This window comes from Bubalus bubalis, chromosome 20, assembly GCF_019923935.1.
Source record: "Bubalus bubalis isolate 160015118507 breed Murrah chromosome 20, NDDB_SH_1, whole genome shotgun sequence".
Lineage (NCBI taxonomy): Eukaryota > Metazoa > Chordata > Mammalia > Artiodactyla > Bovidae > Bubalus > Bubalus bubalis.
Genome location: NC_059176.1, coordinates 44,641,227 through 44,668,373, shown reverse-complemented (window position 1 = coordinate 44,668,373; position 27,147 = coordinate 44,641,227). Strand labels below are relative to the sequence as shown.

Sequence of the window (27,147 nt, the reverse complement as noted above, 5' to 3'; positions counted from 1 at the left end):
AATTAAAAAAAAAAAAGATACTCTGTGTAGGGAAACTTCTCAAGAATGGGAAATAAATACTGTTGTTCCTTGACTTAAAAACAGAGGCATACTCATGGATACAGAGACCAGACTGGTGGTTGCCAGAGGCGGGGAGGTCATCGGGGTCGGTGAAATGGGAGAAGGGGGTTAAAAAGTCCAAACTCTCAGCTATAAAATAAATAAGTCCTGGAGATGTAATGTACAGCATGGAGATTATAGTTAATAATACTAAGGACTTCCCTGGTGGCCCAGGGGCTAAGGCTCCTTGCTCCCAATACAGGGGATTTGGGTTCAGTCCCTGGTCAGGGAACTAGATCCCACATGCTACATCTAAGAGTTGGCATGCTGGAACTAAAAAATAAAAAATGAAAAAAAAGAAAGAAAAAGATCCCATATGCTGCCAAGAGATCTTAGTTGGGCATCCTGAGTGCCCCCAACTAAGATCCTGGTGCAGGCAAATAAATAATTTAAATAATACCAATACCATGCTGTATACTTGAAAGCTGCTAAGAAAGTAAATCTTAAAAGTTTTCACCACATATACAGAAAATTTTGTAACTATGTATGGTGATGATGTTAACCAGATTTATTATGGTGATTATTTCACAATTTAAACAAATATTGAACCATTATGTTATAAACTTGAAACTAATATAATGCTATATGTCAATTATATCTCAATAAAAAAAAAACCAACAAACATAGAGGGCATAGGGAGCCAAGACACCAAGGATCACTTTATAATTTTCTTTGTGGTGTCAGAATACCATCTAATGTGATTTTCTTCTGTTAAGAACAGAGTGAACTCTCCCCAAATCTCCCAACCAAGTCAAAATCCTAGAACATATTCTTTCTAACACCTTTCTACTGAGATGCTCCATGCTTCCCCATGGTGTGCATGGCCCCTTGCTGCACAAGTAATAAATCCAACATATTCAACTAAAGGTGTGTTCCTGGAGGACTTTGACTAGAGGACATTGACAATAGTAAGCATTCAAAAATGTTTGTTGCTACTATTAGCAATGATTATTTTTAAAAATAATTATTGTTGCTATTAAACAAGTGGCTCCAACATAAAAGATGCATCTCTGGGGAAGCAGCTGATATTCTACCCAGAAGGCAGATTTGGGATAGTTGCAAAAGGCTTTTGTCTCATATTCTCTTGTATGAAACAGAGAGCAGCCGCTGAAACACACACATGCAAACACACACACACGCACACACACACACACACACACAAATGCTGACAAATCTTAATCTTCAGAAAGTTCCTCCACAAAGGGAGAAAACATGTCTTTCTTGATCACAGCTGAATCTCTAGCAATAAAGGAACGCAGATCACATCACATAGCCCCAGTTCAGGAAGTTTTTTCTGAATGAATGAATTTGAGCATACTGGGAGACTTTAACAGTTTAATTTAAACATTAACAGATCAGGTACACAAATGTGGTGAAGACATATATACTTACACCCTACCAGAAACTGCACTCAACATTTAACATGGATTAACTCAGCTGCCTCTGATCGCCAGCCTATTAAGTAGATCCTATTATGAACTCAGTTTTATGGAGGTGGAAACTGAAGCACAGGGTGGTTTAGTGCTTCACCAGGGATCCCATGGCTGGTAGGTGGCTGAGTTAGGATTTAAATCCAGGTAGTCTGACTTCAAAATCTGTGCTCTTAACCAATATTCTCCACTGACTTGCAGTACAAAATAAAGTTCTAAAGAGTGATAGTGTGCAACCAACTTTACAGGCAGATTTGCCATGACCAACCTGCTGCTGCTGCTGCTGCTAAGTCGCTTCAGTCGTGTCCGACTCTGTGCGACCCCATAGACTGCAGCCCACCAGGCTCCCCCATCTCTGGGATTCTCCAGGCAAGAACACTGGAGTGGGTTGCCATTTCCTTCTCCAATGCATGAAAGGGAAAAGTGAAAGAGAAGTCGCTCAGTCATGTCCGACTCCCAGTGACCCCATGGACTGCAGCCTACCAGGCTCCTCTGTCCATGGGATTTTCCAGGCAAGAGTACTGGAGTGGGGTGCCATTACCTTCTCCATATGACCAACCTAGACAGCATATTAAGAAGCAGAGATATTACTTTGCCAACAAAGCTCTGTCTAGTCAAACTATGATTTTTCCAGTAGTCATGTATGGATATGAGAGTTGGACTATAAAGAAAGCTGAACACTGAAGAATTGATGCTTTTGAACTGTGGTGTTGGAGAAGACCCTTGAGAGTCCCTTGGACTGCAAGGAGATCCAACCAGTCCATCCTAAAGGAAATCAGTCCTGAATATTCATTTGAAGGACTGATGCTGAAGCTGAAGCTCCAATATTTTGGCCACCTGATGCAAAGAGCTGACTATTTTGAAAAGACCCTGATGCTGGGAAAGACTGAAGGTGGGAGGAGAAGGGGATGGCAGAGGATGAGATGGTTGGATGGGATCACAAACTCAATGGATATCAGTTTGAGTAAACCCCAGGAGTAGGTGATAGACAGGTAGGCCTGGCATGCTGCAGTCCATGGGGTCGAAAAGAGTTGGACATGACTGAGGAACTGAACTGAACGTGTGTTGTTTGTATCAAAAAACACGGAAAGTAGATTATTTTCTCCATTGAGGAAAAATGCTCTTTGAGTATTTTTAAATTGGTCATTTAATAAGCCACAAAGTGGAAATTACATAGATCCTACAATTTGACCACAGCAAAATAATATTCGCTAGAGACACCAAGGATAATAGGGGGAAAGCAGGGATGAAATATCAGGAATGAAAAAAGGAATATCAGTACAGATTCAGGGACTTTCCTGGTAGTCCAGTTGTTAGGACTTTGCCTTCCAATGCAGGGGGTGCAGGTTTGAACCCTGGTTGGGGATAAGATCCCACATGCCTTGAGGCCAAAACACCAAAACATAAAACCAAAGCAATATTGTAACAAACAATAAGGACTTCAAAAATGGTCCACATCAAAAGAATTTTTAATCAAAAATAAATAAATGTTGATACTTTAAAGAAGAACAGATTCAGAAGAGATGAAAAATTCTGAGGTTATCTATTAGTTCATGCCAATAAATTTGAAAATGTAAATGAGATGGACTTTTCTAAGCAAATATAAATCACCCAAAATTGACTCAAGAGGAATCAGAAAATGAATACTCTATTACTTACCAATAACTTTGGAAAGAATAATTAAAGATCTACCCTTCCAAAATCCATCAAGCCCAGCTTGATTTATAGATGCATTCTTTAAATCAGCAATGAGCAGATAGATACATTATAATTTAAAAACACCAATGTGTAGGAAAAACCAGTATGCTTTCAAAATCATCCTAGAAAGTTAGCATAATCTAGTGTCAAATCTGATGAGAACCCCACCATTGCCTGAAAAGGAAAAAATAATTTTATTTATCAGTATAGATGCCCCATAAAAGCCCTAAGAAAAATTAGTAATTTTAATTCAACTGTATTTTTATAAAAGAACATATATCGATCAGATAAATTTGTTGGGGGAATATATGCATGGTATAAATAAGGATGGCATTTTGAATCAGTAAGCAGAGGATGGACTAATCAGGTTTGGTGTTACGACAGTTGACTTCCAGCCTTCATCAAATCCTTGTCCTACCCTATATATAGGTACAATTTCCAGATGAAGAGATAACCTAAGGAACAACATCATCATCATCAACAACAACAATAACAGCAAAGTTCTAAGCTGCTAGAACTCTTAAGTAATTTCTCTTGTGATTCTGGGTCTCCTTAAGCTAGACAAGACATCTAGAAGCCATGAAAGATAAGACTTACAGATTTGAGGTCACACAATCTTGAAATGGCTTTGCAGACAACCCAGCCAAATATTATTCAGTGCTTAACAAATAATGGGTGCCACATGAAAACATTTCCAATAGTAACACCATGAAAATACTAAGTGATAAAGGCAAATGACAGAATAGTTATATTTTTGAGATCAATAAAATTGATAACCCTTTGGCAAGTTTGATTAAAAAAAAAACGGCACAGGAGGGAGAAGACACACATAAGCAATATTAAGAATGAAAAGGGGGTATAGTTTCAGAGAAAAGCAAACACTATAAGGTAATACTAGTTGTAACTTCGTGCCTGTGAACTTGAAATTGAAAAGGAGATGGACAATTTTCTAGGAAAATGTAAACGACTAAAACTGACCCAAGAAGATGTGGGACTTTTTTTTTAAAGGAAAAATAGAACTCTGGATGTGTTAATAGATATAGATCCACAGATAGATTGATATAGATAGATAGATGATGGATAGATATAGATAAGTGATAGATAAATAGATGATATATATCAGTAGGTTTGTGGTTTAAAAATGCAGGTTACCTCTGGGAAATGGGACTAACAGAGGCAAAGCTAGGTGGAGTGGGGCAGCTGCTTTCTAAATACAAGCTGTGTGCTTTGTATCCTGTAAAAGTCACGAATTACTTCTGTGATAAAGGAAGCAAAAATTGTTGGTGAGTGGCTCTCCGGAAAGTCCCAGGAACAAGCCAGAGGTGGGCTAAAGGATGGAGCTGGAATGGAATCCAACCGCTCCTCTGTGATAATCAGATTCTCCCCAGTCTCACCGTCACACCTGCCCCCTCCTCTCTCCCTCTCCTTCCCACTCTGTGGACAGACATCCTGAGATTGGAAGGCGTTGATGAAACAAGGCAGAGCCGCGGAAAGAGGAAAGAAGAGTTCAAATCCCTCCTCCAGTCTGGGGTTTGCAGTGTCAGACTTTGGGGAGAGTACCTTCACTTTCTCCAGATCCAAGGGTCGTCGCGCCCCATCCGCACCCACCACCCTCTGGGGTTCCTAGAGACTCAAGCTAAATTGTTGAGCGAGTCTAATCCTGCAAGAGCTGGCGATGAGGGGTTGGGGTGGACGGCGCCTCCGCCCGAGGCTGCAGGTAGGAGCATCTCCGCCCCCGCTGCCCCCTCCTTCCCCCTGCCTCCCTAGCACACACACCCACACAAGCCGCGCGCCTCCCGGCTAGAGAGATGCTCTGAGGAGCCAGCGGGCAGCGGCTCCTCCTTAGCCAGCCTAACCGAAGAAGCAGCTGAAGGGCTGGGGTTGCGCCGGAGACCTACAAGCCAGAACTGGGGACAATTCTTATCTTTCTTTCACGCTTCTTTCTTTCGCTCAAAAAACAAACAAACAAACAAACCAAAAACTCCCTTGTTCCCACTGCAACTTGGAGGAGCATGGAGTGATTGGAAGGAACTGACGCAGAAGCTTTATTTATAAACCCTAAAGAAGTTCTGGGCAAGTCACTCCACGGGACCCGCGAGGCCCCAGGTAACCCCAGCTCCAGGCGCCGGTTTAGTATGGCGAGCCAGCCCACAGCCTCAGGCAGGGGTGCGGGGCGCTCCCTGACTTTGCTTCTGGAGCAATGACACTCCCCGTGGCCCGGACCCAGGTGGCCTCGCTTGGTGAGCGTCCCCACCAGGTAAGCGCACCCCGGGGGGTCTCCACTGGTCACCTGAATGGGACCTTCAGCTCCTAAGAAGTAAGTCCACACAGTTTAGCCACAGGCATGAGTGGGAGGTTTGTAAGAAAGAGTCTGTTTTTATCACAGGAAATTGTGGGAGATAGAAGTGGAAGATGGTTTTAAATATTTTATTTTTGTATTGACGCGTGGGGATGAGATGCGTAGGGGGATGAATATTTGTCGGAAATGCTTGTGGATCGGGCCTGGAGATAGGCACCTGAATTTGTGCGTGGACTGAAGGGGGAGCGAAGCCCTCAGATTTTGCAGAAACCTGTGATGAACGGGAGGTGAGAGGTGATGATCCTGAAAATGTGCCAGATATTGTGTAGAGTATGAATCTAAGCATTTTAGAGAAATGATGGGAGAAGCACTTACCGCCCTGGCTTCACCTGACCCCCACACTCGGTCATCTCCACGAAGATGCTCACATGTACTGGCAACAATGGACACCCGCGCTCACTGCCTGCACGCCCCGAGCCCGCGGCGTTCAGTACCTCGGACAGAGCCCGCGGGGGCAGCGCGCGGCGCCCGGAGAACACCCGGCATCCCGTCTCCGCCCCAGGCACCGAGGCTCCTGGCTGAGGGCGACTACCCAACGCCGCCCCCGAGAGAGGATTCTCGAATCGCAAAGGCAAACGTGGAACTCAATGTCTGATCTGCTTCTAACTGCTTCCCGTGACTGCGGAAGGAAGAGGTGGAGTATAAACACATACCCCCTAGCTTCCGCAAATACTACAGCTGAAAGGCGTGGCCTCCTGGATTTTGAAAGGTGGACCCAACCTTCTTCAAATTTTAACAATTACTGAGAGCTTTCTATGTGCCAAGCGCTGTGCAGAGCGCTCTCTACATGAGTTACTGTATTGTTAGAGCCCGCCACAAATGGGTCTATGATCCCCATTTTACAGATGAGAACATTGAGGCAAGAGAACTTGAGTAACTTGCCCCAGTTTATACAAACACCAAATGGCAGAGCAGCGTTCTTAAACTCCAATCTGGGCTGCAATAGTCGGGAGATATGTCAGGCAGAATTCTGTCAAAGAGCTTTGAACTTGAGATCAGAGGAACAGTTTAAATCAAAGCTGTACTACTTACAGACATGTGCTCTTGGGCAAGATTACCTAATGCGTCTGGACTTCAGGCTCTATCTGTAAAGTTAGGATAATAAAGCTTCCCCTGCAGAAGTACTAGGGGAGGAAGTGTCTGAGAGATCTTGTATGTGGCAAGATTCAGGTAACTTTGAATTGTGGTTTCGTGGTAGTGGGGGAAGAAAGGAGGGAGCAGGTGATTCAAAGAGGAAGAGGATTGGCAAGGAACCCTAGTGGCCTTCTACAGGGTGCTGGGCACAACTGAGGGCAGGGCTTAATCAGTCTTAAAACATTCCCATTAAAAAATGTTAAAGCACTGTTCCAGTCAAGCAATACAGAACTGTGCACCACATTTAGTCCCCAGCCCAGTACTATGCAACCTTGTTCTACACTAATCAGGCTAAAAGTCTGGGAACACCTGGCAGTGAAAGAGCCTAGATTCAGCGAGATTAAAGACTCAATCTCTGTCTTTAAACTTCCCACTTATAAATGGGGAAAGGTTGAACAAGATGGCTCATCTCAGCTTCAAAAGTCTAAGACTTCCATAGTTTGTGGATAATGAAATAATCCAAGGGTTTCTGGGCTTCCCCATTCACTCAGATGGTAAAGATTCTGTCTACAATACAGGAGACCTGAGTTTGATCCCGGGGTTGGGAAGATCCCCTGGAGAAGGGAATCACTACCCACTCCAGTACTCTTGCCAAGAGAATCCCTTGGACAGAGGAGCCGGGCTACAGTCCATAGGGTCGCAGAGTTGGACACAACTGAGCGACTAACACTTCTGGATAAAAAAGGCAAACAATTCCACCCATTCATCTCCTCCATCAAAAAGATATTTTGAGTGTGTTTGTTAGTGATGTTTTAGTTTTCAGCATTTCTTTTACACTCCATGTGCCTTTGAAATTATGTTAGTCACCATTATAGTGGAGTTTAGTTAAACACAAAACAGCCCTGCTTCAAAGAAGGCAGTTGATATCAGCCTGGGGCAAAAACATGCAGACGCTTTACTGTCTGAGCCACCAGGGAAGTCTATACATATGAGCACTTTATGGTAAGTCCCTACATATGAGCCTCAAGTTTTGAACTTTTGAAGACGCAAATGTGCATTCACCTGTCCAATCATGTAAGTCAGTTCACATATCTGGCATATATTGTCATGTGGGTGCATCCTCTACATGTGGTTGTGCTTTTGTATACAGTGCTATTTTTTGATATTTGTTTTTATGCATTATCTGTGTGAAAAGTATTATAAGTCTATTACAGTACAGTCGTTGTTTAGTCTCTCAGTCATGTTCGACTTTTTACCACCCCATGGACTGTAGCACACCAGGCTTCCCTGTCCTTCACCATCTACTGGAGTTTGCTCAAACTCATGTCCATCGAGTTGGTGATGCCATCCAGTCATCTCATCCTCTGTCACCCACTTCTCCTCTTGCCTTCAGTCTTTCCCAGCATCAGGGTCTTTTCCAATGAGTCGGCTCTTCAAATCAGGTGGCCAAAGTATTGGAGCTTCAGCTTCAGCATCAGTCCTTCCAATGAATATTCAGGGTTGATTTGGTCCAGGATTGACTGGTTTAATCTCAGTACATTACAGTAAAGTATTATAGAGCAAATATGTTAGTTGGGTGCCTATGCTAACTTTGTTGGACTTACAAATGCACTCTTGGAATGAAACTCATCCATATGCATACTGTATTGGGTTATAAAACCTTGGGAAGTAGGAATAAGGGAAATGAAACACAAGGCAAGGAAAGAGGAAAAGTAAATACATTATTGAGCTCTTCATGGCTTGGCAACCAGTGCAGTGATTACTCAGTCTTTTGGAAATTGTATAATCCACTGGATCTCACCCAGACCCAAACTAGGCTATTAGAAGAAAGGGGAAAGAATTTACCTGACATCTACCACCCATCTCCCATCAGTCAACATTTGTCCTACAAAAGGCCAATCCTCACCACCAACTTCTGAGCAGACTAACTTGATCTCTCCAGGCAGCTGATGGAGAAACAGTTTCTCCAACAGTCAGTTTCTCCTGGTCGGTGGCACCCAGGTGTGGGGCTCAGCCATCTGTAGCAGTGACAGCAAGGGTGACCTGACTCTAAGACCAAGGTATAGACCTTTCAAAGGCCACTGGGGCAAGAGAGCAAGGTGAGCAGCCAACACCCAGAGAGGAGAGGCGGACATACATCTGGGATGATACATAAAGCGAGTTTGGCATCATCTGCAAGGCTCTTGTCAATGAGCCATGTGACCTGCAATCTCTTCAACCCACTTTTCTTGATGTGAAAAGTGTAAGGTGGATGCAGCACACCAACAGTTAACGTTAAGGCAGCACACTTTATCTGGGCTACAGGGATGAGGTAAGGATCTGATTCTGTCCTTACACGGAGCTCCTGCATTTTCATCATTTAAGGAATTTAAGTGGGGAGGACCACAGTGAAAAAAATGGCTAGAGACAACCTGAAAAGTAGCTCACTGGGGATAGAGAAAGTTCCCTCTATTGATGGGCTAGACAACCCAGACCTCAGAGAGCAACTGGGATGTTGAGCCTCCATCTTGCTCTCTCCTTAGGGGCCGGGTGAAGAGTAGATGGGGGACAAGCCTGAGCTCAGGCGAGGAGGTAGCCACTGATGCAAAGTGAAGGGAGAGATGCACCTCCCAGATATTCTATTTTCTCCCTCCTTTTCTTTCTTCTTTTTCTCCCTACCTGCCTTCTTCCACCCCAGTCTTCGAGGTTGTCCAGAGCTATGTGACTGGCACTACACACAACACAGAGAGAGACCACCCAATTGTCCACCCATATCCCCTTTCCATCTTCCTTTCCTTATTGTCTTCCTCCCTTCCTCCATCTTTCCCTTTATCCAACTTTCAAATTATTGCACAGCTGATGAGGGACAAAAGACAGTTTCCCTGCCTCGAAGGGCTCAGAGATACAGGGAGGAGGCTGACCCAGATGGTTAACCAGATCAATACTCCAAGTGAGGAAGGTGACCCCAGGGAATGCAGTACCCACATTTTTTCTTTTGTGTAGGTTGTGTATGTTGTGTGTTTGAGAGACAGAGAATGCAAAGATGATGTATAGTATTCCAGTGTATGAATACACTACCATTTCTTTATTTTCTTTTTTAAAAATATTTTTATTTAGTTATGTATTTATTTATTTGGCTGTGCCTGGTCTTAGCTGTGGCATGAGTGATCTTCAGTTGTGGCATGTGGGATCTAGTTCCTTGATCAGGGATAGAACCTGGGCCACCTGCATTGGAAGCCCAGTGTCTTAGCCACTGGAACACCAGGGAAGTCCCTCTATTTTCATCTTGAGGGATTGTTTCTAGTTTTGGCTTTTTTAATGAATAGGGCTCCTGGGATCATTTTTGCACGTGTTTTGCTACACATATTTATCAGTAATCTATTCCCGAGAACAAAACATCCTCAAAATGAGTGGCTTAAGTGAAGGATCACTTCTTTGCCAATAGTTCTGGAATTGGAACATCTGCTGGCCTCCCCCGAGCTCCCTTATGCAGTTGCCATCTTCTGGGGCTTTGGCTGCTCTGAGATGGCCTCATGGACACTCCAGTGTTCGCTGAGGCTGTCAGCTGAAATGCCTTGTGTCCTTTCTGGCAGGATACTCCGGCTTCTGTCCATGGCAGTCAAATTCCAAGACAGCAAATCCTGAAGCTACAAGGTCCCCTGAGGCCTTGCCTTGAAAGCCACACAAAGTTAGTTCTGCTGCATCTTATTGGGTGGCTCAGAGAGTAAAGTGTCTGCCTGCAATGCGGGAGACCTGGGTTTGATCCCTGGGTCGGGAAGATCCCCTGGAGAAGGAAATGGCAACCCACTCCGGTACTCTTGCCTGGAAAATCCCATGGACAGAGAAGCCTGGTAGGCTATAGTCCATGGGGTTGCAAAGAGTCGGACATGACTGAGCAACTTCACTTTCATTGGTCAAAGCAAATCCCATGCTGACTCCTCCTTTCCATGGGAGGAGAGGGAAGACGTCATCGCAGGTGGTGTGCACACAGGGAGGGGAAGACTTTGTGGTCATGCTTTTCAGTCCACCACACACCTAAACCCAGGCATGGAATTACTGGGTCAGAGCATAGGCATTGGCTCAGTGGAACCAACTGATGCTCCACCAATGTGTGCCTCTTGCTTCCATCTTCCTGCATCCTTGATGCTGTCGGTCTAATTTTAGCCTCGCTGGAGGGGGTAGTGCTATGGCTACACGGTGCTGTAATTTGATTTTCCTTGATTACTAACAAGGCTGAGCACCGTTTTCTGTGCTTATTGGCCATTTGTGTATCCTCTTTTGGAGGAAGTGATTTGTAGGTGTTCTTTATATAGTCTGGATATGAGTCAGTTGTAATTTTATTCCACTCTCTCCCTTCCATCTTGAGTGATTTTTCTCTTGATTAAAAAGGAAGTAATATTGGAGCTGAGATTTGAGAGATGATGAATAATTAAAGAAGAGCAGGGCGAGCTTACAGTTAGAAACATGAACAGGGCTAGAAGGAAGAAAAGGAAAAAGTGGGGCGGTTGAGCAACGGTTGGCTTTCAAGATAGATGGAGCATAAAGAGAACAGGAGTAGCAGGCAGGTGCTGAAGATGGGTGGCCAGGAGATGAAGGCCCCTTGGATGGAATGGAAGACAGCTTGTTTTCACTGCACGTTGCCTTTTCTTCCTTTGTGTGTTAGTGGCTCAGTCATGTCCAACTCTTTGTGATCCCATGGACTGTAGCCCACCAGGTTCTTCCATCCAGGAAATTCTCCAGACAAGAATACTGGAGTGGGTTGCCATTCCCTTCTTCATTTCTTCCTTTAGCTCTTGAAAATTCTGCTTTAAATGCCCAGAGTTTAGGGATTAACAAGCTTATCAACTCATGGAACTGTAGTAAAATGATCATATGTAGGACCACAGGAGAGTTAAAACAACAGAATCAGAAGAGAAAGAAAGGCCACATCAGGGAGAGGAGGGAGAGAGAAAGAATCAGTAGGAGAGGACTTCCCTGGTGGCCCAGTGGTTGGGTGTCCACCTGCCAATGCAGGGAACATGGGTTCAATCCCTGGTCCTGTAAGATTCCATATGCCTTAGGGCAACTAAACCCTGGGCACTACAACCGCTGAGCCTGTGCTCCACAACAAGAGAAGCTACTGCAATGAGAAGTCCTCCCACAACTAGAGAAAGCCTGCACAGTAAGGAAGACCCAGCACAGTCAAAAAATAAATAAATCAACAAACAGAATTGGTAGGAGACTGAAGAAAGAAGCATAGAGTTGAAGAGACAGAAACAGAGACTTCTTGTGGATACACTTAATAACATATGGTATCTTTGGATGGTAGTAATTTTACAGAAAAATCTCATAGGAACACATAGACACAATTGCGACAAGATCAGACTGAGATGGAGTTGTTAGAACAGAGCATTGGGAAGAAGCAGAAAATCATCTGAAGCAGAAAGATACATCCTAGACTGTAAATCAAAGTTACTTCTGAAGGGAAAGAGGAGCTTTGAAGAGGGTTGGGAGGGGGTGTAAAGGGTTCCTCTCTTTATATACTTAAGTATGAATTGGACTTTTTTCCCAAAAAAGAAACAAGTATCTATTCATATAGTGAATGTTTTAAAAGGCTATATATCCATCTCTCAACTTGAGCCAAGAAAAGCTGTCTTCCTACTTAATTTTTGTGTGCATGTGTTCTCAGTCATGTCCAACTCTTTGCGACCTTAGCTGCTGCTAAGTCGCTTCAGCCATGTCCGACTCTTTGTGACCCTATAAACTTTAGCCAACTTTTTCACTCTCCTCTTTCACTTTCATTAAGAGGCTTTTTAGTTCCTCTTCACTTTCTGCCATAAGGGTGGTGTCATCTGCATATCTGAGGTTATTGATATTTCTCCCAGCAGTCTTGATTCCAGCTTGTGCTTCTTCCAGCCCAGCATTTCTCATGATGTACTCTGCATAGATGTTAAATAAGCAAGATGACAATATACAGCCTTGATGTACTCCTTTTCCTATTTGGAACCAGTCTGTTATTCCATGTCCAGTTCTAACTGTTGCTTCCTGACCTGCATATAGGTTTCTCAAGAGGCAGGTCAGGTGGTCTGGTATTCCCATCTCTTTCAGAATTTTCCACAGTTTCTTGTGATCCACACAGTCAAAGGCTTTGGCATAGTCAATAAAGCAGAAATAGATGTTTTTCTGGAACTCTCCTCCTTTTTCGATGATCCAGCAGATGTTGGCAATTTGATCTCTGGTTCCTCTGCCTTTTCTAAAACCAGCTTGAACATCAGGAAGTTCACGGTTCACGTATTGCTGAAGCCTGGCTTGGAGAATTTTGAGCATTACTTTAATAGATGGGGAAACAGTGGAAACAGTGTCAAACTTTATTTTTCTGGGCTCCAAAGTCACTGCAGATGGTGATTGCAGCCATGAAATTAAAAGACGTTTACTCCTTGGAAAGAAAGTTATGACCAACTTAGATAGCATATTCAAAAGCAGAGACATTACTTTGCCAACAAAGGTTCGTCTAGTCAAGGCTATGGTTTTTCCAGTGGTCATGTATGGATGTGAGAGTTGGACTGTGAAGAAGGCTGAGCGCTGAAGAATTGATGCTTTTGAACTGTGGTGTTGGAGAAGACTCTTGAGAGTCCCTTGGACTGCAAGGAGATCCAAACAGTCCATTCTAAAGGAGATCAGTCCTGGGTTCTCTTTGGAAGGATTGATGCCAAAGCTGAAACTCCAATACTTTGGCCACCTCATGTGAAGAGTTGACTCATTGGAAAAGACTCTGATGCTGGGAGGGATTGGGGGCAGAAGGAGACGGGGACGACAGAGGATGAGATGGCTGGATGGCATCACCGACTCAATGGACATGAGTTTGGGAACTTTAGGAGTTGATGAACTCTAGGAGTTGGTGATGGACAGGGAGGCCTGGTGTGCTGCAATTCATGGGGTCAGAAAGAGTCGGACACAACTGAGTGACTGAACTGAACTGAACTGAAACGTTAGCCCACCAGGTTCCTCTGTCCATGGGATTTCCCAGGTGAGAATGCTAGAGTGGGTTGCCATTTCCTTCTCCAGGAGATCTTTCTGACCCTGAGATCGAACCCGTGGCTCCTGCCATGTCTCATGCATTGCAGGTAGATTCTTTACCACTGAACCACTGGGGAAGCCCTTTTATACAATAGAGGAATGGAAATTGATCAATAATTGCTCAGAGGAGTGGGGCAAGAGGAAGAATGGTGTGCATCAGAGGAGAAGGAAAGCTCAGGCATTGTTACACCTGCTCGGCTGAGCCCAAAGGACAAAAAGCCCACCTGGAGGGGCCTTGTGGTCAGAGTGCAGCCATGAGAGGTCCAGGGCTGGCAGGCATCAATTCTGGGAGGCCACGTCTCCTTATTCCTGGAAGACCTCTCAATCAACACCCACTTTGGAGGCTCTAAGTCCAGGAATTAGGTAATCGACATGAGGAAAACCAACGCAGGAAACCCAGGTTTGACAAACTTCAACGGGGGTAGCTCTGGTATGAGCTTTATTTCCTAACACTGGTGAGCAAAGATGCAATCCCTTGTCCATCCTCTGCCTCTGGTCTGCTCAACCAGAGATGAGGGTGTGGCAGTGCATCATTCCAGTGGGTCTGCGAGTCTGATCGTCAAGGATGAGAACTCTGACATCTGCTGGAGAAGTGGGAATTACAGCCTGGAAAGGGATGGCTGGACTGTTCTTGTTTTTATAATCTTTTCCCCCTGTGATGACTGTGATACGTGTTTGGTTTGGGAAGTACAACAAAAAGAACATGAAAACTATTCACAATCCCATCTCCATTGTAGTGCATTTTATTCTGGTCTTTTGGATACACACCTAGAGCAACAGTGCATTAAATCATTATTGACGAGGTAACCTATGACTTACACTATGAAGTGTAAGTCATTGCTAAGGGCTGAGGCTACAGCAGTGAACAAGATAGATACAACCCTTCCTTTGGCAACTTAGATCTTAGTGATGCCAACAGACAAAAAACAAAGGTTCTTAAACTGCAGTGTGATAAATATGTGCATTCAATGCAGCAAGAGCTTGCGTGTTTTCTTGCTTACTCTCTCCTAGACATTACGCCAGCTATTTTACATGTGGTTACTTGTTTAATTAATATATACAGTATCTCATTTAATCTTCACAATGACTTTACGGGGTAGCCTGCTACTATCACCACCCCCACCCCTGCCAGGCTACAGTTGAAGAAGCAAATTCAGAAAAGTTGAATAACCAAGCTAGAGATTTCCCTGGTCGTCCAGTGGCTAAGACTCCGAGCTCCCAATGCAGGGGATCTGGGTTCGATCCCTGGTTGGGGAACTAAAACCCCACATGCAGCAACTAAAGATCCCATGTGTTGCAACTAAGACCCAGCGTAGCCAATAAATAAACAAAACAAAACCAGGCAAGGTGGCATCACTTGGGATCGGGCTGGGACATGACTGTATACAGACTCTGTAACAGCCGTGCTGCTCAGATCGGCTATAGAATGTGTGCGTGGATGCTCAGTTGTATCTGACGTAGCCCGCCAGGCTCCTCTGTCTGTGGGATTTTCCACGCAAGGATACAGGAGTGGGCTTCACTTCTTTCTCCAAAGCTACAGAATATACGACACTTTTCTCTCTTCTTCCCTTGCTAGGTCTGACCATTGCTGTGGCTCAGAGACCCTAAGCTGTAGCCAGGATGATGGATGATGACACGGAACTGAGGACGGATGGAAACTCACTTTTAAAGGCTGTGTGGCTCGGGAGGCTCAGGCTGACAAGGCTCCTCCTGGAAGGGGGCGCATACATCAACGAAAGCAATGACAAGGGGGAGACGGCTCTCATGGTGGCGTGCATCACCAAGCATGTGGACCAGCAGAGCATCAGCAAGTCCAAGATGGTCAAGTACCTGCTGGACAACAGGGCAGACCCCAACATCCAGGATAAGTCTGGCAAGACCGCCCTCATCCATGCCTGCATCCGAAGAGCTGGGGGGGACGTGGTCTCCCTGCTGCTGGAGAATGGAGCAGACCCCAGCCTTGAGGACCGCACTGGGGCTTCAGCTCTGGTTTATGCCATAAATGCAGATGACAAGGATGCGTTGAGACATCTTCTGGATGCCTGCAAGGCCAAAGGCAAGGAGGTAATTATCATAACGACAGACAAGTCGTCTTCGGGCACCAAAACCACCAAACAGTATCTGAATGTACCCCCTTCACCCAAAGAGGAAGACAGACAGTCGCCTCCCCCCTGTGCTTCTCCATCTGAGGTTGAACTTAAGGCTCCAGGCCTGGGCTCTCCACCCAGCGAGAAGGAAGATGACTTCTTTAGCCTCCAATCAGGGCATCCAAGTAGTTGCAACACTGCCAAGGCTCTTAATGAACCCGGGTCGCCTGCTCGGAAAGTTGGGAATCTCAAAAGGGCCCGCCTGCCTCAGCTGAAGAGGCTCCAGTCTGAGCCCTGGGGCCTGACTGCACCCTCCGTGTTGGCTGCCTCCTGCGTGCATCAGGACGAGACCCACGGTGTGGGCATGGACGGCGAGGTCAAGAGCATCGGTGATGTATCCTTCCCCAGAAGGAGCCCCCTCTCCAGAACCAGCAGCATTGATGGCAAAGATGCCAGCCTCGTCCACACTGTCACGGAACAGGTTGTGAAGATCCCGGTCTCTTCGGCATCGGCCTCATGGAAGGCAGCCTACGAGAAGACTCAGGCTCCCCACCCACGTCTGGCCAGAAGAGGCACTCTCCCTATCGACCAAGAGAAGGTGGGCATCTGCCCAGTGGGTCCCTCTGCTCTCAAAGACACCATGACCCTCAAACGGCTGGAGAATGACCTCTATGATTTAGAGTTACAGCCTGGGGCCGACCTGCCCAACCCTATCTCCCTAGAATCAGGCAAAGGACCACTGGATCGCAAGAAGCTCAACAGCTCCCACCTGTCTCTCTTCCAGGGCTCTAGGGAGTCCCTGGATGCTGTGTCCAGCACGTCACCCAACTCAGCCCGCCGCAGGCCACCCCATCTTCTAGAAAGACGAGGTTCTGGAACCTTGCTCCTGGATCGAATTTCTCAGACCAGGCCCGGCTTCCTCCCACCTTTAAATGTAAATCTGAACCCACCTATCCCGGATATTAGAGTGAGCAGCAAATCTTCCTCTCCACTTGCTAGTGGCTTAAAATCCATGGTTCCTGTCGCTCCAAGCTCACCAAAGAGAGTTGACTTGAGAAGTAAAAAGAAACTCCTCCGGAGGCATTCTATGCAAGTTGAGCAGATGAAGCAACTGTCTGACTTTGAGGAAACCATGACCTAGACTAAGCTTCTAGGGAGGTTTTTTTGGGGTTTTGTTTTGTTTTAAATCTATGTAGTTTATGAATAGTACTGTAATCTAGACCAACATAGCCATGCAGACTCTCTGTATCCTGATCATTCCTTAATGATGGTGTGTGGCTGCTTCAAAAGAGATGGAAACAGACTGCCACTTCCCTTCTGAAAGGACATCTGGGGTTTTATAGGGCTCCTTGGAAAGAGCTCAGGATAACTGGGTTTTACAGTTGAAATTGCCAATATATATATATATATATATCTCCCAAAGAAGAAAACCTTTGGAATTTCAAATTCGCACAGCAGGTACCATGATCTGAGCTGCTGACACCTGTTATTTTATATAAGACAAACAAAAATTTAAATCACAAGGTGGTATTTGGAATATGTCATGTGTCATAAACTTATAAAGTGCCTAAGAGAAAAACAAGAGGCTTTAACATGTGTTAGAATGGGCAGAGGCTCAACACCAACCTCCAGGCTAAGAAATTTGGGGATGTGTGTTACATCCCGGGAAACAGAAGCTGCATTCTCCCATTAGGGAGGTTCTGGTATCCACTTCCTACCTTGAACCATTTCAGGGAGCACTGGCTGGTATAGCAGAGTGGAGCTCTTCCAGAACTTCAGCAACAGATTTTATCCACTTGTTTGGTTGTCCTTTGGGCTTCTTCAGTGTTTCAGAGGGTAAAGAATCCGCCTGCAATGCAGGAGACTTGGGTTTAATTCCTGGGTCAGGAAGATCCCCTGGAGAAGGAAATGGCAACCCACTCCAGTATTCTAGCCTGGAGAATCCCATGGACAGAGGAGCTTGGCGGGCTACAGTCTATGGGGTCGCAAAGAGTCAGATGCAACAGAGTGACAAACACTTTTGGGTTCCCAAATATCATATCTACATGTCCCCCAAATTCTGTAATGTAATAGTAGCTGGTACCTCAAAGATGAATCATGTCCAGAAATGAAACTCACGTTGGCCTCCTGATCTGACTCAGGTTCTGTGTTGAAATCTCATGAAAAAAAAAAAAAAGTCAGGGCTATTAGCTACTTTGGAGCTGAATATTATACAACTCATAGAATAGACCCATAAGAAGTATTTCCTTATTATTCTTTAAAAAAAAAACTGGGTGAGATCTTGCCAAACTAGAATAATGTGTGATGCTGAGAGACACTTATATTACAAGGTAGAGCTGATGGGTGGTTCTCAGGTCAGAGGCGGGGGGCAGGGGAGACAGTTGGAGCCTGAAAATTTTAAGGGATGCACACTGTCATTTCCCCTTCACTTTTCTGGGAAATTCAAGAACATCTGATTTCTTCTTTGCCTGAATTATCTATGTGATGGGAAATTTGTAGAAATAACCTGTACAACCTTTTAAAGCCACTCTGTTTGAACCCAAGAAGGGAAGCAGATATTTATCATTTTTGGTGTCATGTAGCCACCTTTGAGATGAAGCTATTTCTGGTTATTTCCCATGTATTTTCCCTTTCGTGCTTCTTAGATAGGTTTTCTCTATGGTTAAAAAAAATTCAGTAGTCCCTTGGAGGTACCATTACATCCTAGAAAGAGGAAAGACTTTGAGATTTGGGTCTGTGTCTCTGTTTCATCATTTACCAGCTGCAAGACTAAAAGGAAGTAGCTTTATTTCTCCAAGCCTCCACTCCCTCATCTGTAAAATGGGGTTAGTAATGCCTCACCTGGCAAGTTTGTGGTGAGACTTAAATGAGATAATATATGAAAGTGCCTGTAACTGTGCCTAGCACAGGGAGGAGTAATTGGATAAGATGAAGCTGATTTTGTTTTAATGTTGCTTAGTACTTTATTATGAAGTTAAATCTACACCACTGTATGATCTAGTAACTCCACTCTAGGCATTTACCCAAAAGAAATAAAAATTTAAGTTCATACAGAAACTTTTATACATATGCTCATAGAAGCTTTTACTAAATAGTAAAAAAAAAAAAAAGAGAGAGAGAGAGAGAGAGACAACCCAAATGTTCATCAACAGGAGAATATTTTTACATAGGTGGATAAATCTCTAAAACATTATGCTGAATTAAGGAGCCAGACACAAAAGAGTACAAACCAAAGGATTCCACTTATATAAAGTCCCAGAACAAACAAAACTAACTTGTGGTGGGAAAAAAAATCAGAAAGTAGCCACCTTTGTGACTGGGACTGAATGGGAAGGCACACAAGGAGAGTTTCTGAGATGGTGAAAAAGTGTTATATCTCACTCTCGGTGGTACATAGGTGAAATTCCATTGATCTGATTATATTTCAGTTTTTATAAAGTTTAAATGCTGTGATATAAAACCCAAAATTAACTTGTATAACAATGAAAATAAGAGGTAGCTGATTTTAAATACTCCTTCAGACCTCTGAAGTCTAAAAATCTCAAATAATACCAAATACCCTACACAGAAGTGAAGCAGACTGTAGCTGAAATATTCAAAGACCCCTTGAGATTCTCATGGGTTCTATAAATACTGAGTCCCAGACTCATTTGTAAAGTGAAAAAATTCTGCCATAGAAGCTATGCAGATCAGACCATTTCTATAAGGATATTCTCTAGAAATGTATCTGAATATCCCAATCAAAAGTACTAATGATGGTTATAAATACTCCAAGTATTTGTTTTTCAGTAATTCCATTAGGGCAGGCACATACCCAACCTTGGCACTGTTGACCTTTTGGGCTGGGTAATTCTTTTCTGTGGGAGACTGTGTGTGTACTACATGTTGCTGAGCAGCATTCCTGGCCTCTACCCACTAGATAACAGCAACGTCCCCCCATACTGTGACAACCCACAGTGCTTTCAGACATGGCCGGACATCTCCTGGAGGCAATACCGCCTCAGATGATCAGAACTGCTCTAGGAGAACGATTGCATACGTGGTAGGAGTATGTCAAGAACAACCGAACTGCACAGGGGTGAGGGGCTGGCTGGCCGGCGAGGCTGTCCCACTAACTGAAAGGCAGGAAGGTGACTAACATACAATGTGGGCCTGTAGGATTTTTGACATGAGTGCCAATGGCCTCTTGTGCTTTGCAGCGAGGAAAGAAAATGAGAAGCATTGCACATAAGCTAGTGAAACCCAGGGCTCACGAACTTGGTTGAATGTGGACATCCCATAGGCTTCTCAGCACCATTTAGATAGGAATGTTGTTGTTTAGTTGCTAAATTGTATCTGACTCTTTGAGATCCTGTGGAATGTAGTCTTCCAGGCTGCTCTGTCCATGGGATTTTCCAGGCAAGAACACTGAAGTAGGTAGCCATTTCCTTCTCCAGAGAATCCTCCCAACCCAGGGATTGAACCTGCATCTCCTGCATTGGCAGGCAGATTCTTTTACCTCTGAGCCACCTGGGAAATCCTCAGATGAGAATAGTTCTTACCAAGTGGACATGATTACAGGCAAAGCAACACTACTCTGATACATTAAAGAGAGAACCAGACAGACAACCATTGATCTTAGCAGCTCATTAAAGATACACACACACACACACACACACTGCACACTTTAAGTACTTTTCTAGCAGTTGTTAGTGTCAGTTAAAACTAACCTCTGCTAGTAATATCTAACTGTGGGGATAGCGAGACTGCATAAGGGAATTTTTCTAAACCTTTAGCTGAGACTTGAAAGCCTAGTTTATCCAAAATAGTGGCTGTGGCACATTCATAGCAATTAGCTTAGGCAAAACACTACCCACAATGAGTTGCCCATTCGGAATAGCCTGTCCATTGCACAGGTGGGTAATAGCAGGTATGCTCATGCCACTTACTGCCTGCATCCATCAGGCGGGACTTCCCCATTAGCCTTTAGACAGTCATTACAATAGTACTGTTTATCACTATCTGATGACGCGGTAGTTGAATTAGACTGTTCCAAACTAGTACAACCCCTGCAATACTTGATTATGGTTAATGCATAAATGGGCAGTTTTCTTTGTGTTAACAAACCTCACAGGAATGCTTTTTAAAAGCATATTTAGATTCAAACATGCTTTCTAGATCAGAGATTTGGGGGAACCTAGATCACTACAGAAGTTAGTTGCAAACTGTAGTTTCAATAACTCGCCTATGTAAGACTCTCTGAAATGTTTATCAAAATATATCATAGAATGTGAGTCTAAAATCTCATGTCTGGGGTTTGCATTCAATTCTAAACGTTCCAAAGCATTTGTTTGTTGGTTTAAGTCCATCATCCATTCTCTTAGAATTTCATCAAGTAAATGCAGGTGTTGTCTGACCTTCTTCTTTGATGTGTCTTGGTACTTCAGACATACCATTCTGAACTGGTTCTCTACAATGTTTTATCCTAGTCTCAAGCTGACAATGTGCTCAAGGATGTACCAAAATCCATGTAATGGAACTATTTAGATACTTCTGATATGTCAATAAAAGGTAAATTGCAATCCTTCAGTAGTGTTTCCCATTTTTCTTAGTGAGATCTCAATCATAAATATTACCTTTTCTTTAAGATGGGCTTGACATGACTGCCTGGTAACACTGAACTGAGCAAACACTGTTTTATGTATGCATGATTTAAAAAATTTATTTTTAAAGATTTTTTTGATGTGTACCATTTTCAAAGTCTTTATTGAATGTGTTACAATGTTGCTTCTGCTGTTTATGTTCTGGTTTTTGGCGGGCATGTGGGATCTTAGCTCCCTGACCAGGGATCGAACCAGCCACCCCTGCACTGGAAGATGAAGTCCTAACCACTGAACCTCTGGGAAAGTCCCCCCAAATTAATTTTTAATTACACAAGGATTATGGTTTCTATTCTGGTTACAAAAAAGGCTAAGAATTAGAAGGCATGGTCTCGAGGGAAGTGAGTTCCTTCATGAAGGCTCTGCTGCTTGGTTCCCCCACAGGGATGCACCTGCCATCTGCTACTGGCAGGGACTTAAAGGTTCCTGGACAGCCCTCCTTGGGCTAGATTTCTAATCCTGATGATCATTAATAGAAGCTGATTTCTCCTAGCTCTTACTTGGGTAGTAAGATAGGTAGGTAGTAGGTAGTAAGTATCAAATGAACCAGCTGGATGTTCTCTCTTATCTCTTATACTCCAGCATTCCGTGATTCAGATTTCACCCAGACTTCCTGATTCCCTGGAGAGTTCCAAACCTTACCCAGAGGTTCTTCCCTAGATGGTTGAAATAAACTCTATTGTTTCATGCCCATCTCAGCCTAAACCAATGTTATGACAAGACCAGCCCTTGTGGTTCTCATTGTGGCTGCAAGAAGTCATCTACAATAATCATTAGGAAACTTTGGGGGAAAAGAAGTTTGCTGCTTTTTTTGAAAAGGTTCTGAAAATTACATGGCATACCTGGAGTCATACAGTGAGGCTGTGGGTAGTCAGAGGGCCCAGGCCTTGAGGTCTGCTTTTATTGGGGTCCAAGCTGAGGATGTAAGGTTTCGCAGGCTCGCTCTTTATTAGTGAATTTGAAACGTAAGAGTGAGGGACTCCCGTGGCTGCCCAATGGTTAAGACTCTGAGCTTCCACTGCAGGAGGCACCGGTTCAATCCCTGGTTGAGGAACTAAGATCCCATATGCTGAAAAGCACAGCCGAAAAAACCTCCAACACCCCCCCCCCCCCCCCAGTAATCCTCCCGCACCTACTCCAAAAAACAAACAAACAAAAGACTTGTAACAGCAGGAATTTAAAGTGTGAAAAGAGAGAGAAAAAAAAAAAAGGGAGGCCCATATAGTCAGTCAACAAAGATCTCTAAAACAAAGTTGGGGGGAGCATGACCAGGTCCTTTATTCAGTCCTGTGTGGCTGGCAATGTATCTAGGGAGAAAGCCATGTTTGAGATGGAGGCCCTCAACCATCAAAAACAAAGTCAGGCACTTGCATTACAGAAGAAAAGCCAGCTGTCAGGCTTACACTACAGTTAACCAAAAAAGTGGGGCTTCCCTGGGGGTCCAGTGGTTAAGACTCTGCCTTCTAATGCAGGAGGTGTGGGGGTGATCCCTGGCCAGGAAGCTAAGATCCCACATGCTTCACAGCCAAAAAACCAAAACATAAAAAATACTGTAACAAATTCAATAGACTTTAAAAATGGTCCTCATTTTTAAATTTTAAAAATCTTAAAATTTTTAAGAAAAAAAAATCTTGAAGAAAAGGACTCTTTTCAGCATGTCTTTTAAAGGGAAGCCAATATTGTTTCCAGCTCCTTCAAGAAGAGATTAGGAGGGATCTCCATGGTGGAGAAGAAAAAGAAGTGGTGAGGGAGGGGGGCGTGATGAGGGAGAAGGCCTGCCTTGAGGGAGGGAGTGCATTCCCAGGATTGATAGGGGACTCAGAAGGTTGGAGTCCCTCAAGTGGAATTTGCAAGAGCTTAGTTTCTGGCACATTGGCTCTCTAGTTGTGGAGTGTGGGCTTAGCTGCCCCTCAGCACGTGGGATCTTAGTTCTCCAACCAGGGATCAAACCCATGTCCCCTGCATTGGAAGGTGGATTCTTAACCATTGGCCCACCAGGGATGTCCCTGTTTCTTCTGTTTTACAAAGTTTTATACCTTTTTGTTTTAAATTTAGGTATACGATTCAATTATTTTGGTATTTGGTATGAAATATGGATCTAAGTTCTTTAAAACAAGTATTTTTTTTTTGCATATGAATATCCAATTTTTCCAGCATCATTTGTTGGAAAACCTGTCATTTCTCCACTACATTGCCTTTGTACCTTTGTAAAAAATCAGCTGCCCATGTATATGGTTAAAGCTAACTTCTGCAGACATTTTTATAGAAATTAAAAAACTGATTCTAAAATTCAGTTGGAGGGGCTACCTAACAGTCCAGTGGTTAAGACTCAGCTTCCACTGCAGTGGCCCGGGTTTGATCCCTGCTCTGGGAACTAAGCTCTCACATGCTGCTCGGCAAAAAAAAAGGTCAGTTGATAAGTACCTATACTTCTATTGGCAACTGTAATGATTCTTTGCACTGTAACAAAATATAAAAAATAAAACAAAATTCACTTGGAAATGCAAAGGACCTCCAAGAGCCAATACAACTTTGAAAAAGAACAACAGAGTTGGAGAGAACCAATTAGAGAGATCAGAAATAAACCCTTGGATATGTGGACTAGAATACTTCTCAGTAATAAAGAGGAATGAACTACTGACATACATTGCTTCCCTGGAAGCTCAGTGGTAAAGAATCCGCCTGCCAATTCAGGAGACACTGGAGAATCCCTGGGTGGGGAAGATCCCCTGGAGAAGGCAATGGCAATCCACTCCAGTATTCTTGCCTGAGAAATCCCATGGACAGAGAAGCCTGGTGGGCTATATAGGAGTTCATGGGGTCACAAGAGACATGACTTATCGACTAAATAACTGACATACACAACAGCATGAATGCATCCTAAGATAACTGTGCTGAGTTTGAGAAGCTCCACTAAAAACAGTGCTTTTATATGATTTCAGCTGTATAAAATTCTAGAATATGCTAATGAATGTAGAGACAGAAAGCAAATCAGTGGTTATGGGAATGAATGGGAAGGTTGGGGAGGCATGGAGGGAGGGATCACAAAGGGAAGGAGACAACTATGGGGGAGGTGGATTCACTGTTGTGATTATGTCGATTTCACAGGCGTGTACATGTGAAAACTCATCAAACTGTACACTTTAAACAGATGTGGGTTGTCATATATCAATTACACCTCAATTTTTAGCCAAGACCCATAAGGCGCTCCCCTGATACAGGAGAATTAAAGAATGATTATATAAAGTGAGACAGTAAGACAACACAGACTGTAAGAGGAGTGATTAGTTGGGTTCTTCAGAGGAGAACCAATAGGATATTATACACACATACACATGGAATTATATATACTATATATAGTATACAGGTATGGAATAAATAGGATATATATGATGTGTGTGTGTGTGCTCAGTCGTGTCGGACTCTTTGCGACCCCTTAGACTCTGCGACTTTGCGACCCTGCCAGGCTCCTCTGTCCATGGGATTCCCCAGGCAAGAATACTGAAGTGAGCTGCTATCTCCTTCTCCAGGGGATCTTCCCAACCCAGGGATTCTCCAGTGTCTCCTGCACTGGTAGGAAGATTCTTTACCACTGTGCCACCTGGGAGGCCCATATATGATATACATGAAGTATATATATGAACTGTCTCTCTCTCTATCTATCTAAAGCTTTATCATAAGGAATTGAATTGTGAAAGCTTGGGTCAAGTCCAAAACCTGCAGTGTGGGCTGGCAGGCTGGACAAACAGCAGAGCTGATGCTCCAATTCACGTCCTAGAGCAATCTGATGGAAAATGCCTCTCATGCAGGGGAAGGTCAGCCATTTGGTCTATTCAGGCCTTTGACTGACTCAACAAGGTCGACTCACATTCTGGAGGGCAACTGGCTCTATTCAAACTGCAGCGACCTCAGCGTTAATTTCATCCAAACACCTGCTACAGAAATACCTGGAATGATGTCTGACCAAATAGCTGGGCACCTTGTGGCTCAGCCACATGGACTCATCATAAGATGGTAGATGTTTTGTGGATGGTGTGAGCAGCAAGGTCCCTAAAGGGAGCTGGCAGAGCCTCCCAGGCATATGAACAACACAAGCAAAGTCAGAATGGGAAATGACTGTCAGAGCACGTGGGCTCCAAATAGAGACTAGAACAGAGGTGATGTACAGGACCCACTGGGATAATCAGGATCAAGAGGGACTGTGGTATTTCTGTGAAGCCAACTGCATGTGGTTGGTGTGGGTAATACCCTGCAGTTTCTAAGCTAGAAAGTGACATCATGTGCCCCCAACACCCTCCTTCAGGCTCTGTTTTCTGTCCACTCTCCCTGTGTGACTGTAAATATTCAAATTAAACATTTTCAGAACTGGCAAAGGCCCTCATGGGAAAAGCAGCATTTGGGAACACTTCCCTCTCCAATGGGCTGTTGTCCCTTGATAATTCTTTCCAATTTTGTCAGTTCTTTGATGCTTTCTAGAAAACATTTAAAGCTGTTGTCTTCAGGGGGAACTTAAGTTCAAATGATCTAACCCACCTTAACTAGAAACTGTAAGTCTTTGTTGTGGTTTTTATTATTATTATTATTATTATTATTGACTGTAATGCAACAGCTATGAATAGTATTCACCTATATTCAGTCCTCCTCTCCTTCTGGACACATGGGGGACATATCTTCCCATTCACTTTGTCATTGGGTAGGGCCATGATATTAACTGAGGAAAACGAGCTGGGAGTGGGATCAGTGTATGTGTCTCTTCTGTACTATAAACACAAAGAAATTTGACAAAAGCTATTTCAAAGCATTCTCCTGATTCTGTTTCCACAGCACATAATTTCAGAGTGGTCTATTGATAATCATACAGAGATTATTTTACTGTAAGTGTTTCCTTCATAAGTACTTTGTAGAATTTCCCTTTCCCATTCCTCTTTTTTATAAAAAGATTATTTATTTTCGACTGCGCCAGGTCTGTTTTGTTACTTGCTGGCTTTCTCTAGCTGTGGCAAGAGGGTGGGCTTCTCGTTGCAGTGGCTTTTATTGTCATGCAACTAAACCAAATTGCTGTGCAACTAAACTAAACGTCATTCAGTTGCAGCATGTGGGCTCAGCTGTTGCAGCTCCCCAGCTCTAGAGCACAGGCTCAGTAGTTGTGGTGAACAGGCTTAGTTACCCCATGGCATGTGGCATCTTCACTAACCAGGGATCGAACCCGTGTCCCCTGAATTGGCAGGCGGATTCTTAACCACAGGACCATCAGGAAAGTCCCCTTCCTATTCTGTCTTGACCTTTTAGTTGAATCCTATAGCTTTCTAGCTGCCCAAAGGTAATGAAAAATCCGGCCCCATTCCACTTTAGTTTAAAAATCTCAAACTCTATAGAAACAATGAGAAGAGTGGAAATTGACTCACAAAAGGGGTTAAGACTTAAGAAAGGCTAAGTGGCCAAATGCACCGCCAAAATCATGCCATGGTAAGCTTCCTCTCAGGGTGAACTTCTGCTCCTGGGCACTTGCTCTCACTCCCCAGGAGTCTCCATCCTACCACTGCCATCAATAACCTTTGCCGTCCTCATGCCTTTAGACACCCCCTCAAATCGGATGCAAGACTGGTTGGCAGAGCCTGGGTCACATGCCCACATGTCTTGGGACCTACAAGCAGAAAGAGGGGGAATATCCAGCCCTCCGGGTGCTGTGATGGGAGGCAGGCTGGCCTCTCACGGAGGGCAGTGTG

At 44.0% G+C, this 27,147-nt stretch overlaps 1 protein-coding gene and 1 long non-coding RNA gene across 2 annotated transcripts in view; one reads left to right on the top strand and one right to left on the bottom strand.

Annotated features, from left to right (window-relative positions):
* LOC123465204 overlaps window positions 1-6,196 on the bottom strand; it is a 34,426-nt gene extending 28,230 nt beyond the window's left edge. The window contains exon 1 of the long non-coding RNA XR_006640351.1: window positions 5,902-6,196. This is a non-coding gene — a long non-coding RNA (uncharacterized LOC123465204). The remainder of the gene's footprint in view (window positions 1-5,901) is intronic.
* A 9,086-nt stretch (window positions 6,197-15,282) lies between these two features.
* On the top strand, window positions 15,283-17,072 carry ANKRD34C (ankyrin repeat domain 34C). The gene has a single exon (XM_006061040.4). The coding sequence runs from the start codon at window positions 15,316-15,318 to the stop codon at window positions 16,921-16,923; it is 1,608 nt and encodes a 535-aa protein (XP_006061102.2). The 5' UTR covers window positions 15,283-15,315; the 3' UTR covers window positions 16,924-17,072.
* The last annotated feature ends 10,075 nt before the right edge of the window (window positions 17,073-27,147 follow it).

Coding starts and splice junctions, on each gene's coding strand:
- ANKRD34C (XM_006061040.4), top strand. CDS start 15,316: ATGATGGATGATGACACGGAACTGAGGACGGATGGAAACTCACTTTTA.